Raw genomic sequence first — 16,053 nt, 5'->3', positions numbered from 1 at the left:
AACGCGGCCGGGAGTCGGGGCAGGACCCGCTCCGGGGCTGGAGCCAGGCCCGAGGTTAAAGCTTAGGCCCAGGCCCAGGCCCTCGCCGCCCGCCTTGGCATCGCCCCCGCCCTCCTGCCGGGGTCCTGACGAACCCGCCTCGTAAATCCGGGGGGGGGTTTCCTCCAGGATTATTTCCTGCGGGATTTGTACCTCATCGCTTCCCCCCAGACCCATTTCAGTGTGGATTACATCCCAACACTCATGTATTCCTGCCCGCCTCCTGCCTCCTTTTGTTTCCCTCTCTCCTGGTGAATCCAGGAATCTCTCCTGGCAAGGAAAATTAATGCCGCTGCTGGGAGACGCAGGATCATTGCAGAAATGGTTTCTCCTTCCCTCCCCGGGCCGCAGCGCTCGGTTTCCCGGGATGCAGGAGCTCACCGGGAGAGGTTTTCCCTCCTCCTCCAGCCCCGGGCTCGCTCCCAAGACGCCGAGAGGGCGATTTGGGAAAGCAAATCCCGTCCGCTCCCGGCTCCAGGCCTGGGCCACGCTCAGAGCGGCGCATCCGAAAAGGAAAACATCATTTCTGTTGCAGAAAATGGAGAGGATTTTACCCAACAGGGGCACCTTTCCCCTCCCTTATACCCAGAAAATAACCCCTCGGAGGACAGTGGCAAAGGCTTCTTATTGCTTCTTTTATCAAACGTTTCATTTTATCAAACAGTTTATTTCATGAGACGTTTTATCAAAAGTTTCATTTTATCAAACAGTTTATCAAACGTTTCTACACGGAAAAAAAGAAAACCAGCTGAAGGAAAACCCCGCAACGAGCCAGCCCGAAGCCCACCCCGTCCCTTCCTGCTGGCGCAGGGGCTTTTAAAGCCTTTTCAAGCTTTTTTAAAGCCTTTTAAAGCTTTTTTTCCTCCCCTGAACTGACCCCTCGCAACGGGCTCCTCGCATCCCCCCCGCCCCGCGCACACAATTACACCAACGCGGGGCACAACACGGAAAAGCAGGATGACAACGTCATCCACCCTCCCCAGTTTTCAGACAAAACACCAAAACCACTGACTCTGCGACGGCGAAGCCCAAGGCTGGCTCGGGCGGCTGCTGGTTTCGATCCTTCAGAACCAAAGCACGGAGCGAGGGGAAGAGCTTCCGGTGATTTTTATGGATTTCAGGGTAACAGAGGCCCCGGGGCACGGAACCATCCCCGGCCCCGCCGGTGGGACGCGACTAAAAACCCCCAGCTTCCCAAAACGTCAGTGAAAGTGCTAAAACGGACCCCAAATGAGAGAAAAACGCCAAGGAAGTTATAAGCAGTTTAACATCCATTTTTAAATAGGGCCACAGGTAAATAAAAGGGTTAAGTCTTTAAGTAAACACGCGCCATCAAATCTGGAATTGCAGTTTTTTTCCCCCCGAAGTTCGTGACTCTTTGCGTGGCAGCGCAGCCTCTCACCGCCTGAACACATGAAACCAGTACTGGGGAGCTTGCTAGTCCTCGAAATACCAAACACTGAGCATTCTCTGAAAGGAATAATTTCGAAGAGACGACATATTTTGATAAAGAGAGCTTAACAGACTTCTCTTTCTGATGGCGGGAGACGATTAACACACACAAGCCCCACTGAAAATAATTCAACCCCCAAAGCTGGTCTCTAAGAAACTTTTTTAAGGTCTGTCATAAAACCCCTCGCAGTGCAAATCGCTTACGTAGAATTTTAGCCATGTTTTATTAACAGAATAGGTAACTGCCCATCACATAAACACACATATTAATAACAAACATCCTAACGAGCACCGTGGTAACGAGTATGGAGGCAGCACGCCCGCACAAGCCCGGTCCTTGGCAGTTCTGGGCCGTGGTATAAAGGAGGGGGAGCTCTGCTCGGCTACCACGCCTTGACAAGACAGTCGTTTTTCTGAAAAATGTAGAATACCGTTAATTTCTATCAGCTCCTCCACACGCTACACGACCTCCGGAGCGGGGCAGAGGGTGGCTGTAATGTCAGCAAAGGGAGCGCTCTGCCTGAGCTCCACGACCGACTGCTTCTTCAGCACCAGAAAGACGTAGAACGTGGCCGCAGCTTCTTTCCGGTTGTTTTTTCGACAAAGCTCCCGAAAACTGAAGGCAGGGACGCCTGATCTCTTCAGGTGCTGCAGAGGGGGGGGGCGGGAAACGAGAGGCAGTCGGGTCAGCCTTGCCGCCAGGCAAACCGGATCCCATCCGCCTGGGCGCAGGAGCGCTGCTCCGAGCCGCTATTGCCTGCTCGCGCGCCTTGAGTGGGACCTTACCTTGGCATTTGCATTTATCCAAGTGCCTCTTTAACATTTTATTGCCCTAATTTTGCCAACACCTACACACCTTACTGCAGCCTGCCCCCCGCCCCAGGTTCAAGCGCATCTCTAACGCTTCTTGTGATTCAAAAGGGCAAACGGACCAGCTCTACCACAGGCAATCCCGCCACACCTCACTGCGTCTTCTTATTTCTCGCTTTTTAATGGCTACACTTATATTTAAGTATTTGTTTCCGGGCGCTGCGCTGAAGCTTTGAGGTACGTTCATCTGAAATAATTGTTAAAACCCCCAAGAAGTCGAGCCCCGGCCCTAGGGAGGAGTTGGACCAAGGCTGGGTGTGTTCTGTGAACAAAATCCCCACGCTCAGATTTTTCCACCACCTTCTCCCATCTTCCCTTCAGCCACGTGGCGCATTGGATTAGAGAACCGACCTGAAGGAAAATAACTTTTTGCTGGTTGTTTTTTGTTTGGTTTTTTTTTTTTCTACCCACCCTCAACCAGCCCAATGCCAAAGCACCAAAACACTCGTCTGGGCAAGGAGGGAGGAAAAGCACTGAGCTGCCCGGGCAAGAGTTTGGACATCGGGGCAGGCTGGGGGGGCTCCTGCCACGGCAGATGGTATCACACCTTCCAGCTTCACCAGTTTTACAAGGATTTCTGCAAGAAAAGCAGAGTAAGCCTTCCTGATGCAAAGGCTACGTGCTCTGCTAAATTACAAGCACCTCGAAAGCACTGGGGCATTAAAAGCTCTTAAAGAAGGTGTTGCCAGGTTTCTTTTTACCATAAGCCTCCCTCATTTCCCTCGCCTTCATCTTAGAAACAGCTCAAGCAGATGAAGAGCCAAATGTTGGCACCCTGCAGCGCTCAGCCAAGACCTGGCACCCTGGCAGCAGCTGGGAGCTGGGGTTTGTAGATACTCCAGCGTGCCCTCATAGAGGGAAGAGAACAAGGGTGCAGCGTTACAGCCAGCTCTGCCGTGGAAGGAGCAGTTCAGAAAATTCCAGCAATTCCAGGGGCCGTGGGAGAGGACACCCCGTCAGTCCCTCAGAATCCTGGTTTCTGATGTAAACACCCGACAAAACGCGGTTATACGATGCAGCATCATGGACGGTACAAGCAGATTTTTTGCCATGGTCCACCTGAAATCAATGTCTGGTTTTGGCACCAATTACAAAATACAGCACTGGTACCTGTAAAGTTTTGAATAACCAAAGAGTTCTTTTGTTCCACTTTATTTCTTCACTGTCTTCCCCGCTCCTCGTTAGCTCCTTGAGAGGAAAAGAGAACAGAAGGTTAGAGTGTGAAAAGCCACGCTCCACGCTGACAAAAAGCAGAAGAATTCTAGATTAATCTAACCCCAGCTGGAGCTGGGCATTCCCCAGGACCCCCCGGCAGCTCAGCGGTCACCCAGGCTCCGCAGAGCAGAAAAAAGCGCCCTGACTCTGTTCTTCCCACTCCTGGGCACAGCACCACAGCGGGTGCTGGGGAACTGGTCCCCTGTGAGCTGGGGGGGTGGGGGGCAGCGTCACAGCCTGTTCTGTGTTCTGCCCGACCGGGATGCTGACAGGGATTGTACTGGTCAGGAGCCAGAACTGATGTTCCAAAGTTTGGCTTTAGATTTTTGGGCTCGCCCTCTGAGGCTGACAGGAGAGGACTGCCCTGGTTTCAGTTCAGCCCCGAAACTGTTCCCAGACCCTGAGACTGCTGGGACACATGTGTCCCCACGTACCAAGCTCGAAAGTTTCTGACTGGCCAAATATATCCTAAAGATGATGCTAATACACCAAAATTCACTGAGTTCATGATGCCCTTGCTTTTTTTTTTTTTTTTTTTAATATTTCTGAGAAAGAACAGAGTCCTCCTCTGAACAAGTCCGGGTTGTCAGCCGCGAGCAGACGCACCTTTGGGAACTCCACGTGTTGTGTTCCAGCTTCGGAGCCCAGGGGAGTGTTGGCCAGCGAGGAGCTCTCAGAGAAAGCTGCCCCATCCTGCTGGAGGGACAGAAGGGACCATCAGTAGGCGTCGCAATTAATGCATACGGTGGAATTCTCAATTATGTAACTCTGCTCAGAAAATTTATTATAATAAACACTTTCCAAAGTGATTTAACCGTTGCTATTTCTACCACGTCCTTCCTCGCACAGAAAAAGGACCCTGCTGTAGTATTTATCCTACTGCTGGGTCTACACCTACAGGCTCAGTTCAGGCACAGACCCTGCAACTTTTGCTGCCATTAAGTCCAATTTTGTCATTCTTTTTCAACGTTAATGAGGCTCACATTCTCTAAAGAATGTCCTTGCACCTTAGCCTAAAGATGGCAGAACTAGATAATTTGCTACTGCTTAAGTATTTCCTCAGTATGAGTCACAAAAGGTAAGTTTTACCCTTTATAAAGATGATTATCTCTACAGTACCAAGAGGCTATATTTCATATTAAGGTTTTACTTAGCGATTAGACTGTAATCTATACCGATTAACAGACATTTTAATTCATCGTTCATTCATTGTGAGAGCCTACCAACGTGCTTATAAATAAACTTTCACAACACAAGCTACTTAATGCCGTACGGGCTGCCTCTAGCAACCTTTCCAAACGTTTCCTTAACGTGTTTTAAATGGCACCCTAGCACGAAATGAAAACAATCAGTACAGTTCGGTCTCTAAAATTTATGGAAACTGCTCACTATAGTTTCACCACAGTTATCATCAGTTTCATTTCTGTTATTCTGTGATGTCAACATAAACGAATCATTTCTAATCTTTCTCTCAGTCTCTGAATGAGCTGACTCCTGCGGGTAACTTGGCTCTTCTACTCTCAGCATCTCTGTATTAATAAAAAAACAAGGTTTAAGAGGAAATTACAGTGAATCGCTGTCCTTAAAAAAAAAATAAATATGTAATTGAAAAACAGAAATCACACCCTAGTTAGCAGTCTTTGAGAGTAAGAGCCAAAATGAGTAAATAGGGAATAAATATCATTCTCAATATGAGCACAGAAGAAGAACCTCCCAAGAGTTTTTCCTTTTCTAGAAGTTGACCTTTATGGACTTGCAGGAGGTGGGTTTGTTGATTCACTTCTGAGGCAGACGTAGAGGTTTTATTTCTAGCAGAGCAAAGGAGTGAAAGCAGATACTTCTCAGAAGATCTAAAGTGGAACATTTTTTCTTGCTTCACCAAAACACAATCTTCAAGATACAAATAGAAGTTATTTAAGTGAATTTGGAAATTTGGAGGGTGTTTTGATTAAGCTCAAAATAAATGGGGAGCATTTTTAATTAAAAATAAACAAACAAACACTCAAATCTGCAGTTTAGTTGACAACTGGAGAAACCAAAGGTGCCACAAGGAAGGAAAAGACTTGCATTCAATTTCTGATCTAAGGAACAAAAGAACAGCAAAGTACTTGTAAAAACAAAACAACTTAAAAAAAAAAAATCAACAGCCAATTTCCTTAACATTTAACTTTTGGGGCCTTTGATTTGTAGAATTCTGCACGCAAACCCTGTGCACGTGTCTCTAAAGCATTACGTAAAATAGAAAATATTTTCCAACAGCCAATTCTGCAACAACAGAATGAAAATATTACCTGTGGTATCTTGCTCTTTTCTTGTTTCTTCCATCTCAGGCTCCCTCTGTATTCCGTTTCTTCTCACCTTAAACCCGTGACTCTTGAAGCATTGTGCAAACAACTGAAAACAATTATTTTTGTTTGCTTTCAGAATATCACGTCAGATTATTTGCAGTCATCAAGACAAAATTATAAATATGAGCTGCATATTAATTCCTGCAACCCAGAATTTAAATGATTTGAATTTGGTCATTCTGAATTTATTTTTTTTTAAGTAATAGGCTCATGCAGCTTCAATTTTGTCAGCGAACTCCATGAAGAAACATCTTAGGAACAGCCTGGATCCTTTTCCCTCGAAGGAAGGGTGAAAGAAAGGAACGTCTGCCGTTAGCTGTGCGGGGATTCCTCTCCCCACGTGCCAGTGTGTGTTTTCCACCCGCAACAAGAACAAGCTGTAATTGTGCACCCCCTAAGCAGGGAAGCTGTGCCAGCCCCTGTCTCCAGCCACGCCGGGAGGACACGTCGCAGCAGGGTTCACACCGGGTCTCTGCCGTCACCTTGTCCAGGCGCTGAGCTCTGCCTCAGTACCAGCTCTGAACTTAGAGCTTCTCTGACTGATCTGTCAGACCCCGTGTGGGGACACGAGAGGCTTGGCCAGATCACATTTCCAGGAAACAAGCACATCTTTCTTGAGCAAAAAGAGCAGCCAGACCCACAGCCACAGGCAGGGGTGGCCGGGACCCCCCTCCCCAGCCAAGGTGACGGGGTGACCAGGAACCTCCCAGTCCCCGGCCGCTCTCCAGCTGGCAGCTTCCTCTCCAACTGGGAACGCACAAACCCCGTCAGCATTCTACCTCCCAAAGCCAGTACCAGTATCATCATCCTCCTCCTGCTTAAGCCTGATGTACCTTTAAAGTAAATGTAGACGAAAGACATGGTCTCCTATGGATTACAGAGCAGAAACACAACAGAAGATAATAAAACAAAGTAGAAAGCAGCAAAGAAACTGTCAGAAATCTACAAAGTTGTGTCATGAGTGTACAGTCAGTCCAGTGCCAGAATGTGAAATGAAACCTCAGCCCTAAAGTTCCTTTTGTCAGTTTTTTTTTGCTTCTTGTTGGAGTGCTGGAGCTTACAGCGTGAGCTCTACTGATGGTCTTTCTGACGAATCAATTAGTGGTGAGTATGCAAATAATCATCAGGTGTACTGTCAAACCATAAAAACCTGCACCTGCAGCTTGCTGGGCATTCACAGAAACCCCAGCCTGCAAAACCTCTCCCAGTTAGACCCTGGGGTGTGCAATAGTTCCCCTCATCTATAGAGTGGTGTAAAAACCTACAAGGAGCCGATCTTTACCCTTTGCAGCTCGGTGTGAACCACAGGCTGTGTAGCGTGGGACAGGAGCTTATCCACGCCTCCCAATTTCTTCCACATCATGGTTTTTTTTGTCGGGGGTGCCAGGTCTAACGTAGCAAGGATGTCCGTGCAGTTGTTAAGCTGGTTGTATATAGCGTTGCAGCTGAGCTCCTTGTTTACATCAACAAGCAACTTCCTCTTTCTTTTATTTTTTTTCTTCTGGGTGACAGCTAAATAGAGCAAGTAGTAAAAAAAAAAAAAAGTTTATTCACAGAATATCGAAGCACAAAAAAAAAAGGCACCACGAGACACCGCGCAGACTTGAAAATCAAAGTAGAAGCGCATGGGCCATTCCTCCAGAAGTTTTCATAAAATCTACTCTTTGTATTCTTGTACAGGAAAGTCCCGTACGTTTAATTACAGAAGACATATGACTATTGTACTAAAGAACCAGGAACAAGAGGGCTTAATGAGAACACATGATATACTGACAGGACTGAATAAGCTATCTTTAATCCATCAGGAAGTTAATTGCTCCAGGAACTGCTGATGTACTCCACAGGTTTCATTACCTCATAATTAATATCTGTATTTGCCAGTTTAATTCTTTAGCAATTTAATTAAGATGTATGTAGTAAACATGGAAGAAAGACAGGGATTGGTTATATAGCTGTAACTTCCTGAATATTATTTTGGCAGGCTGGAAAATTCCAGCATTCTAAATATTAGTGTCAACTTGAACTTGTTTATTTGCCGAACGTGACAGGTGACATTCAGACTTACAGGAGAAATGAAACCTTTTCCTTTTTGGATCTTATTAAAAGTTCACAAAACAAAGTTTTACAAAGGCCGGAGTGTTTTAAGATTGTTCCTTTACACATAAAAGTCACTGATGTGTCACGAGCAATAAATTTTCGACAGCTGAGACTTCAGTAACACCGGCGACCAGGCCGGGCCTGCACTGCCAGCAGAACTTGCAGAGCAACAAAACTTGATTTGGTACGTGGAAGAAACTGTAAGCAGAGATTTGGGCAGATCAGATGAATAACCTGATACTGGTTTTGTATACTAGTTACCATAAAACAGAACTCTGAGGGCAGGAGCAGATTAAGTCTAAAGTGGGAATAATCTGTTTTGCAAATATTTTCACTAACAAGAAGAAAAACTAACTTAGCTAATGCAAACATTCAGCAAGAAGCTGGTCAAGTTCTGACCTGTATCATCAACTGGCTCAAGCACAAATCCTTCATCTTCCTTCAGCAAAAGTATCGTTTCATTCATTAGGTGACTGATTTTCTTAATGGTGGTGTCTGCACAGTCGGCCTCAACTGTAAGAAAACCCAGCAAATAACCCAAATTAAAAAATAAAGTTTACAAGATGGAGTAATTTCTCAATCTCACGACACAGAATGGTATCAGAGAAAAGAGATCAGAGTTAGAAAACTATGCTTTTATCTCTAATCTCACAGTCACTTGAACCAGTTAATAACTGGGACTGCTGCTGCTCGTACACTGCACGCCTCCCTTCACCGACACCAGCCCGTGAGGTGGAACAGGCTGGAGAACTGATCTGGAGGAAAACCCACCCCACGAAAAGCGGTTAGGGGGAAAAAACGTTTAATTTCAATCTCTTTCCAGTCCCAGGCAACTGTATGGCAGTGTGGATACTTCTGGAACAGGTAGTAGAGAAGCAAGTGCCACTGTTTCCTTTTAAAGCTGTTCCAGAATTCTCTGTTTTAAAGTAACAGTGTGATGGGGGCATGAGGATTTAAGATACAACAAAACTCCCAGAAACACTTTGCAAAAATTAATTTCTTTCATCGATCTGAAACCAAAAGAAGACTAACACCACCCTTATGGACTATGAAAGTGTCATTTGTCACTGAACCATGAAGATAACACTCCTCAAAGATGAAGTTTAAAGTTACAGCATCCCTCGCTGCAGTTTCCTCTCCCCTGTGAAAGCTGCTGGGTGAGCAGCGCCGGGATCAACAGCCCCTCCAGAGGGATGTCACAGGAAAGTGGTTCTAAGCAATGTCGTTACAAATCTGGAACACCCAGGTCGGATTAAATTGTACCTAAAATGGTGGATGATGCTTATTAGGAGGGGAAAAAAAAAAAAAGGCAAAATAAATGAACCAGGGAAAAAGGCTCAGGACATTATACAAAGCTGAAGGTGAGTAACTTGAGGCATTAAGACAGGGACAGAGGGTTTGTGGAAGACAGAGCAGATGCTGCAAAACTCACTGGGTGCGCCGATCTCTGACAGATCTTGTGACAAAGGACGTTCTTCCTCCATAGCAGGAATGTCTTTATCTAGGCCATTTTGCTCATCCCTCAACAGGATTTCTTAAATACAAAACGCATAGTTTTAATCACTCTAAGCCTTAGCGGTCACGGAATAGCCTGATACAGCCTAATGTTACTTATTGAAGGTTAACTCTCTGTAAACAAGAAAAGCTCAGCTTCCACAGACGGCTGTTGGTGGTACGGGTGTCCAACAGCACAAAAAGGAGAATGTTAGTCTTCATTTTGAGGGGCACACCTTTTCTATGAAAAGTAGGATACTGATATTGTTTAAAACGTATAGATCTGTAAAGGTTTACGTAAATAAACCATAGAGATGTAGAAGCTACTTTGCTGCCTTTGTTATTACAACAATAAGGATAAAAAGGCAGCAGTAGTTCAGCTTTGAAAATATAAATTCAGTTGTTAAACATTAAGTATAAATTGAATGCCTTTAATTCTAAAAAACCCAAAACATATCCTCAAAACGATTTTACTTGGCAACGTCTAAGCGATCAGAGATTTAGCGACAAGTAGGAAAAAAAAAAGAAAAAAAGCATGAAAACAACAAAACATAGAGAATTTCTGTTTGAAAACGCTTTCACGCTGTCTTGTTTGTTTCCCTGTAAGAATAAAAATATTTGGAAAGCAACTAGTTCTGTTTATCCGTGGCAAACCCTACCAATCATATCCGCAGCATCCTCCTCATCTCCAAAGCAGTCGTGCTCGAAGCTGTAGGCATCCTCGCGCGGCGCAGACCCGCCTCCCTTCACGCTCGCCGAGTTGTGATCAGCCACGAGACTGTTGCTGCTCATTAAGATGCTGCTGTCAAAGAAGCTCTGTTTTCTTAGTGCCTCTGGCTCTTCATCTGCATAAACAACAGAATTTCTGAGGCTTCATCTGCGGGAATTTTTTGAAACACGGATTCATCCATTTCCTCATTTTTCGAATAGCTCTTAAAAGACTGTAAGATATCCCACGCCTCAAATGGAATAAACAATAAGCAGTTTCAGCTAATTCAGTAAAAAGCAGAAAATACTGGGTTTGGTTCTCAGTCTCTGATATCATACTATATCACTTAGGCAGAGCAGTTACAAACATTTAAGCATAAGAAGGTATGGCAGGCCGATCAGCCCAAGCGTGAAACAAATGCCCTTTTAATAACAGCTTTTTCACATGTGGGAAGGACTCACACTGTACAAAATGTTGCATAAAACACACTTTTCCCTATGGAATTTTCTAATTTCTCAACCTCTCTCACCAAAGTTTCTATCACAGAGAAGCATATTGCTTTCGTAATCCTCTGTAAGTGTGATGTCTTCAGCTCTGCTCTGATTCAGGGCAAAATGTTCAGCAACATCAATGGCACTGATTAAAAAAAAAACAAACAAACATAGAAAATATAGGGTGAACTGAAAGCCACTGACCATTTAGTTGGAATGCGAAAACTGGTTTCTAAACAGTGTTCCACCTGATGTTTTATCATAAACCCCCAAACGATAGCTTCTGTTTCCTATGGCGTTGAAAGTACCCCAGCTGATCCTCACCTCTGTGGAGGGAGAACAACTGTTTCTTTCCCAAAGCTATTCGCATTCAAACCATTTCAGGTTTTATTGATAAAATTCACTGCTTTGATTTTCCTCTAAAAGCTAAAAATAGGCATATGGAAAACAGGTGCTGTAGGTTTAATAAAACTGGTACCTCTAAGCGAGTAGGCAGCTGCTGCCTGTGCCAGCCAAAGTTCCTGTGCACCCTCCAGTGTGTACAGCAAAGCCTGAAGCCGCAGCAGCCGGGCCAGGGGGTGGCTGAGGGAGGGCCACAAGCGAGCGGGAAGCATCAGCCAACTCAGTTTTTAAATACCCCCTGCACCTGGAGCTCCAGGAGCGAATGATCCAGGTGTATACTCAGAGAGGAACCCCCTCAAGGACCAGCAGATGTCTTTATAAGGATGAGGGAAGCACTGGTCCTCTCCGTATTTCACATTTCTCCGCTCTCTTTTTTTACCCATAAACTCGGGCTTGTGTGCGTTTGCCCACCCCCAAGCCCTGCCATCTACCAGACGCTCGTTACGTAGAAGACGCCTAATTAGTGTAACACCATCATCTATAAATCGAAGCACACAGACACTTTGGGCAGGCAGAAAAGGCCAGCTTTACAGAGTTGGCACACAGCTATACTTGCAAAATACTAAACACTTACAGACCCCGTCCAACTCTATTTATGACGAGGTACAAAGGAAGCCCCAGTGGAAATCTGTTATCCTGGACCTTTGGGGGCATCAGAGCCATCAGGAACATGTCTTGGCCTCCTGCTTTTTTATCAGTTTTTCTACATTAATGCTGATGTGTGTCAGGAAAAGCCGAAGAAATATTCTGGCTTTTCATCAGGAGCCAAGCTGACTAGTGCTGATAAAATACCCTGGCCCCAAAGAGCAACGGAGCAGAAATTAAATGCAGTTACACAATGGAGCAGCACAACATGGCGAGGTTACTCGCCAGAGCTTCCTAGGTCTTACTACAGGATTTATTCTAACTTTGATATCTTCTCCTGAGGTCAGAAAGCTGTTTGCAGGCTGCTCGCAGACAATTTAAAACCCTAAAGCCTGAGTTCAAGACATTATTTCATTGTAAAGGTCTGTTGATTAAATGGACTTTGGGGAACTCTACAAAAGCACCATTCCTGGGACTGCAGCCTTGTAAAGCTGACTCTGAATTTAGGAGGATTCAGTTAACAAAGCAAAACAATTCCATCTGAGTCTCGATCAGGTAACAGTAAGGATATCTTTTACTTCTAAAAATACTAAAATACTGACTAAAAACTAGGGAAGCACTTACTTTAAATCAGGCAGTGGTGTTTCAAAATCATGAAATTCTTCAGGTAATGTAATGGACTGATAAGCAGCCTCAACATTCTCCTTTGGAAGGTCAACAAGTCCTAAAAGAAACCGACAACACAACAAAATAAGTATCAATGAAAGTAATGTTCTCCCAAATCCATACAGGACGATTATAAAGCTGTCAGGAAGGTCTGCCGCCATTCTAAAGAACAGAAAGGTAAAGTTTAGGCACTTTGTCAAAAGCACTCCAAAGTGGAATTAAAATCCTTAGCTTACACATACTTCAGAAGCCGTATTTTTTACAGAATACAGAAGAGTCTGCTGCTACAGGACCTGAAATACTGTAAATACACTGGATTTATGAACAGCTGCTTTAAGTCCCTGAAAGATTCTCACAGCTGACATTTAGCCAAGAGTCTTTCACACCACTTCAAATGAATTACTGCGTTTTCTTTCTCTCTCCAGTGTCTGCATAACGCTGTTCTCCAGTGTCAAATAACTACGAAGTGAGACTGCAAATACTTGGTAATCAGGTGAGAAGGGATTTCTGAAGGTCATTTAACCCAACCTATTGCTCAAAACAGGGTTAATTTCTAAGTCAGATCACTTTTGACTGTTCCTGCTGATGGTTTCCACAGCATCCCTGGACAGCCTGTTTCAGTGGTTTTTACCACTTTCACTGAGATTTCCCCCTACTTTATACCTAGTTGGAATCTCTGTTGCTGCAGTTGACTGTTGTGTCTTTTTCTTGTGCTGTGCAGGCCTCTAGAAGCTACTGTAGTATCTATTCAAAGTAGATAATACTGTGTACTTCCCATGTTTCTTCTAGAGATTTCCAAATGCTTAAAATATTTACTAATCAAGATCATATCCTTGAGAATAATGCGCAGTAGGTATTCACTATTCTGCAAACAGTCCAGGTCCCAGAGCACGTTAGGGCTGGCAATAGATGCTGGTGTCCTGTTTGTAGCCTTTTTTAAGACAACAGTGCCTCCGCATTTGTTCCCTAAGTACAACAAACATACAGCGTGCTGGAAAAGGATCCAGACATCTCTGCTCCCTTCTGGCTGCCTGCATGGCCAGAGCTCAAAACACGCTGTCAGGTCTGGCACTAACACACTGTTGGACATGTTGTTGGTGTCATCACGAATTAAAATTAATTATCTAGCAACAATGGCTGAAGACGCGATTCTTCTCATAAGACCACTTAAGATACTGCTTCTTTTAAAGGAGTCAAAGACCTGAAATGGCATTAAATTAAGCCAGACTAAACAGCAGGACTAGGCACTAGTATGTTCAATTTCCTTCGGGATCATCAATGTGCATTTAACAGAAATAGCCAAGAAGAACTTTTAAAATGGGAGCCATAAAGGGCACAGGTGGAAAAATGCAGAATTCCGTACGTACCTGGGCGAAAGGCTGTCCTCATTTTTGTCAAAGCTTCACTGCAGTCTGCCAGGAGGTACTTTGCTTTCCTGTGGTAAATCCGCACCACTCCTAGGAGCAAGTGTCCAGAGGTTCGCAGAGCTACAGTAAACTTTGATGATTTAAAAGAGTTGTTCAGGAGTTAGTATTTTTGGAAAAAACATTACAATGAAAATATTACACAGTAGTAACAGAGTTCCAGTAACATACACCAGTACAGAACTCTATGAAATTCAACAGGGCTTTGTACTGACACAGGGAATCACAAACAGAAAGGAATTTTCAGAGCTGGGAACTTCCAGGTGCTTCTGTACCTAAACCCTGCCCATGCTGAGGCGCGAGTCCTAAACTGATGTTCTTTATCTAAAACACCTCAGCTAACTGCCAACGAACAGCACAACACGTCCTGAAACAGAAAGGAGTTGCACATACCCTGGTATGTGACACTGTGGCTATTTAATTGAGCAGGCACCACATCTGTGCCCTTTTTATACAAATAAAGGCCATAAGTATGCCCTTATGTATGCCAAGTCTTTCTGCAGCAAATACACTCAAGGTGGTCATGCTGATGCTAGCCAGGACAGCAGGCAAGGGAAAGTAGAGGGTACGTAACCCGTACCTCTTGGCAATAATATGGAAAGTAGAGGGTACATAACCAGGTACATACACAACCTCTTGGCAAACACCTCTAAATAATATCGTTTAGCCACACTCAGTTATGCATAACCCATGCAAGCCGGACAATGAAATTCAGGCTACCAAATACCAAGCAGGTTATTTTCATGGAGGAAAAAAAACCCAAACAAACAATAAAAATCTTCTTGCACCAGCTGAAAGCCTTGGATGTCCTGCACCATGGAGCTGCAGCAGGGGAAGCGTTCCTCACCGGTCCCCTGGATGCAGCCGCAGCGGCGAGGCCAAGGACTGAGTCACGGGGACCTGACTGCCCGCGTCTGCGCTTGCTCCAGTCGCTCCTGTCCGGGAGACGCAGAGGACTTCAGCCTCCGGGTCTCATTAGCACTACATCTGCTTAATTGTCTAAGGGCTAAGGGCTTAGCCCTTATTATCTAAGGGCTTAGAATGGGGGACCTGGAAAAAGTGCAGTGTCAGTGGAAGGATGGGTACAACAGATCAAAAGTTATTTATTATAAGATCAACAAAAGCGTTCTCCTCCAGTGGTCCGTGTACAGCTTCACAGCAGCTTTCTGAGTGCCCCGACTTTGGTTAAGCAGCTGACTTTTTAATCTTTTCTGAGGCAATTTCCCAGATTCTGTTGAACAAGACCTGCAGCTGGTACTCTAAAGTCTCCAAAGAAAGACCAGTGCTACCACACCACACCGACGGGCTCGTGTTCCCTCACGAGCGGCTCAAACCCTGGGCCAGCGGTGACCTGGAGCTCCGCCAGCGCGCAGAGAAAGACGCTTGAATATACCGTGGTGACATGTTCTTACACTGTACCTAAATGTATGCCACAGATCTGCAGGAGTGAAACAGCAAGTAAAATATTTATATAACTGTCATTGAACAGGACGGAGATTTTATCCGAGTGAGAACTGAAGTAAAATCAGATTAGGAATTTGCCTCCCGCCAGTTCTGAAATAAGTCGCAAATTTGTCCAGACAATTCGCCGAGACAGCAAACCGTCCTGTTCCCCCCCCCCGATGACAAACGCCTCTACCCCAGAATTTACCAGAAGACACCTCATCATCTAATAGCGTACCTTTGGCGAGATGAGCTTTTCAACAGTAGCCTCTAAATTGCACTCAAATATCTGAGCCTTGGTCAGCTTCCTCTCCCAGTGGGCAGCGAGCCAGATTTTGGCCAGCGGCCCGCGCTTGCTGACGAGCAAATGCATGTAGAACATGGCGCCTGGGCCGGGGCTCATGGGGCAACCCTGCTGCCACCTCCCCTCCCAACGGGAAAAGGGTCCTGGGGCACTAAGTGGGAAGAGGGGATTTAATGGGAGCCTGAGGGGATGGCGGGATCCAGCCGGGCGCTGAGGGGCTGAGGAGAGATTTAGTGGGACCTGAGGAGATGGTGGGATCCAGCCAGGCGCAGAGGGAATGGCGGGATTGAGCAGGACCTGAGGAGATGGCGGGATCCAGCTGGGCACTGAGGGGATGAGGAGGGATTTAGCGGGACCTGAAGGAATGGTGGGATCCAGTCAGGTGCTGAGGGAATGGCAGGATCCAGACGGACCTGAGGAAATGGCGGGATCCAGCCAGGCGCTGAGGGGCTGAGAAAGGATTTAGTGGGACCTGAGGAAATGGCGGGATCCAGCCGGGTGCTGAGGGGCTGAG

General features: G+C 45.6%; 1 protein-coding gene across 1 annotated transcript; it reads right to left on the bottom strand.

Moving 5' to 3' along the window:
* Positions 1 to 1,694: 1,694 nt before the first annotated feature.
* On the bottom strand, positions 1,695 to 16,043 carry RAD21L1 (RAD21 cohesin complex component like 1). Its single transcript, XM_026862373.1, has 13 exons — positions 15,474 to 16,043; positions 13,736 to 13,865; positions 12,327 to 12,426; positions 10,754 to 10,860; positions 10,175 to 10,360; positions 9,454 to 9,555; positions 8,421 to 8,534; positions 7,207 to 7,436; positions 5,868 to 5,970; positions 4,966 to 5,105; positions 4,183 to 4,272; positions 3,472 to 3,549; positions 1,695 to 2,139 (listed from the first exon to the last, which is right to left on the bottom strand). Exons 1-13 carry the CDS (start codon positions 15,636 to 15,638, stop codon positions 1,951 to 1,953), a joined length of 1,734 nt encoding a protein of 577 aa, XP_026718174.1. The 5' UTR covers positions 15,639 to 16,043; the 3' UTR covers positions 1,695 to 1,950.
* Positions 16,044 to 16,053: the final 10 nt, after the last annotated feature.

Source organism: Athene cunicularia (genome assembly GCF_003259725.1).
Source record: "Athene cunicularia isolate RWA chromosome 20 unlocalized genomic scaffold, athCun1 chr20_part2, whole genome shotgun sequence".
Classification (NCBI taxonomy): Eukaryota; Metazoa; Chordata; class Aves; order Strigiformes; family Strigidae; genus Athene; species Athene cunicularia.
This window is presented reverse-complemented; position numbering and strand designations above follow the sequence as displayed.

Coding starts and splice junctions, on each gene's coding strand:
- RAD21L1 (XM_026862373.1), bottom strand. CDS start 15,638: ATGAGCCCCGGCCCAGGCGCCATGTTCTACATGCATTTGCTCGTCAGC. Junction 9,556..10,174: donor GGATGCTGCGGATATGATTG/GTAGGGTTTGCC, acceptor TTTGTATTTAAG/AAATCCTGTTGAGGGATGAG. Junction 5,971..7,206: donor TTCACACCGAGCTGCAAAGG/GTAAAGATCGGC, acceptor AATTGTTTTCAG/TTGTTTGCACAATGCTTCAA.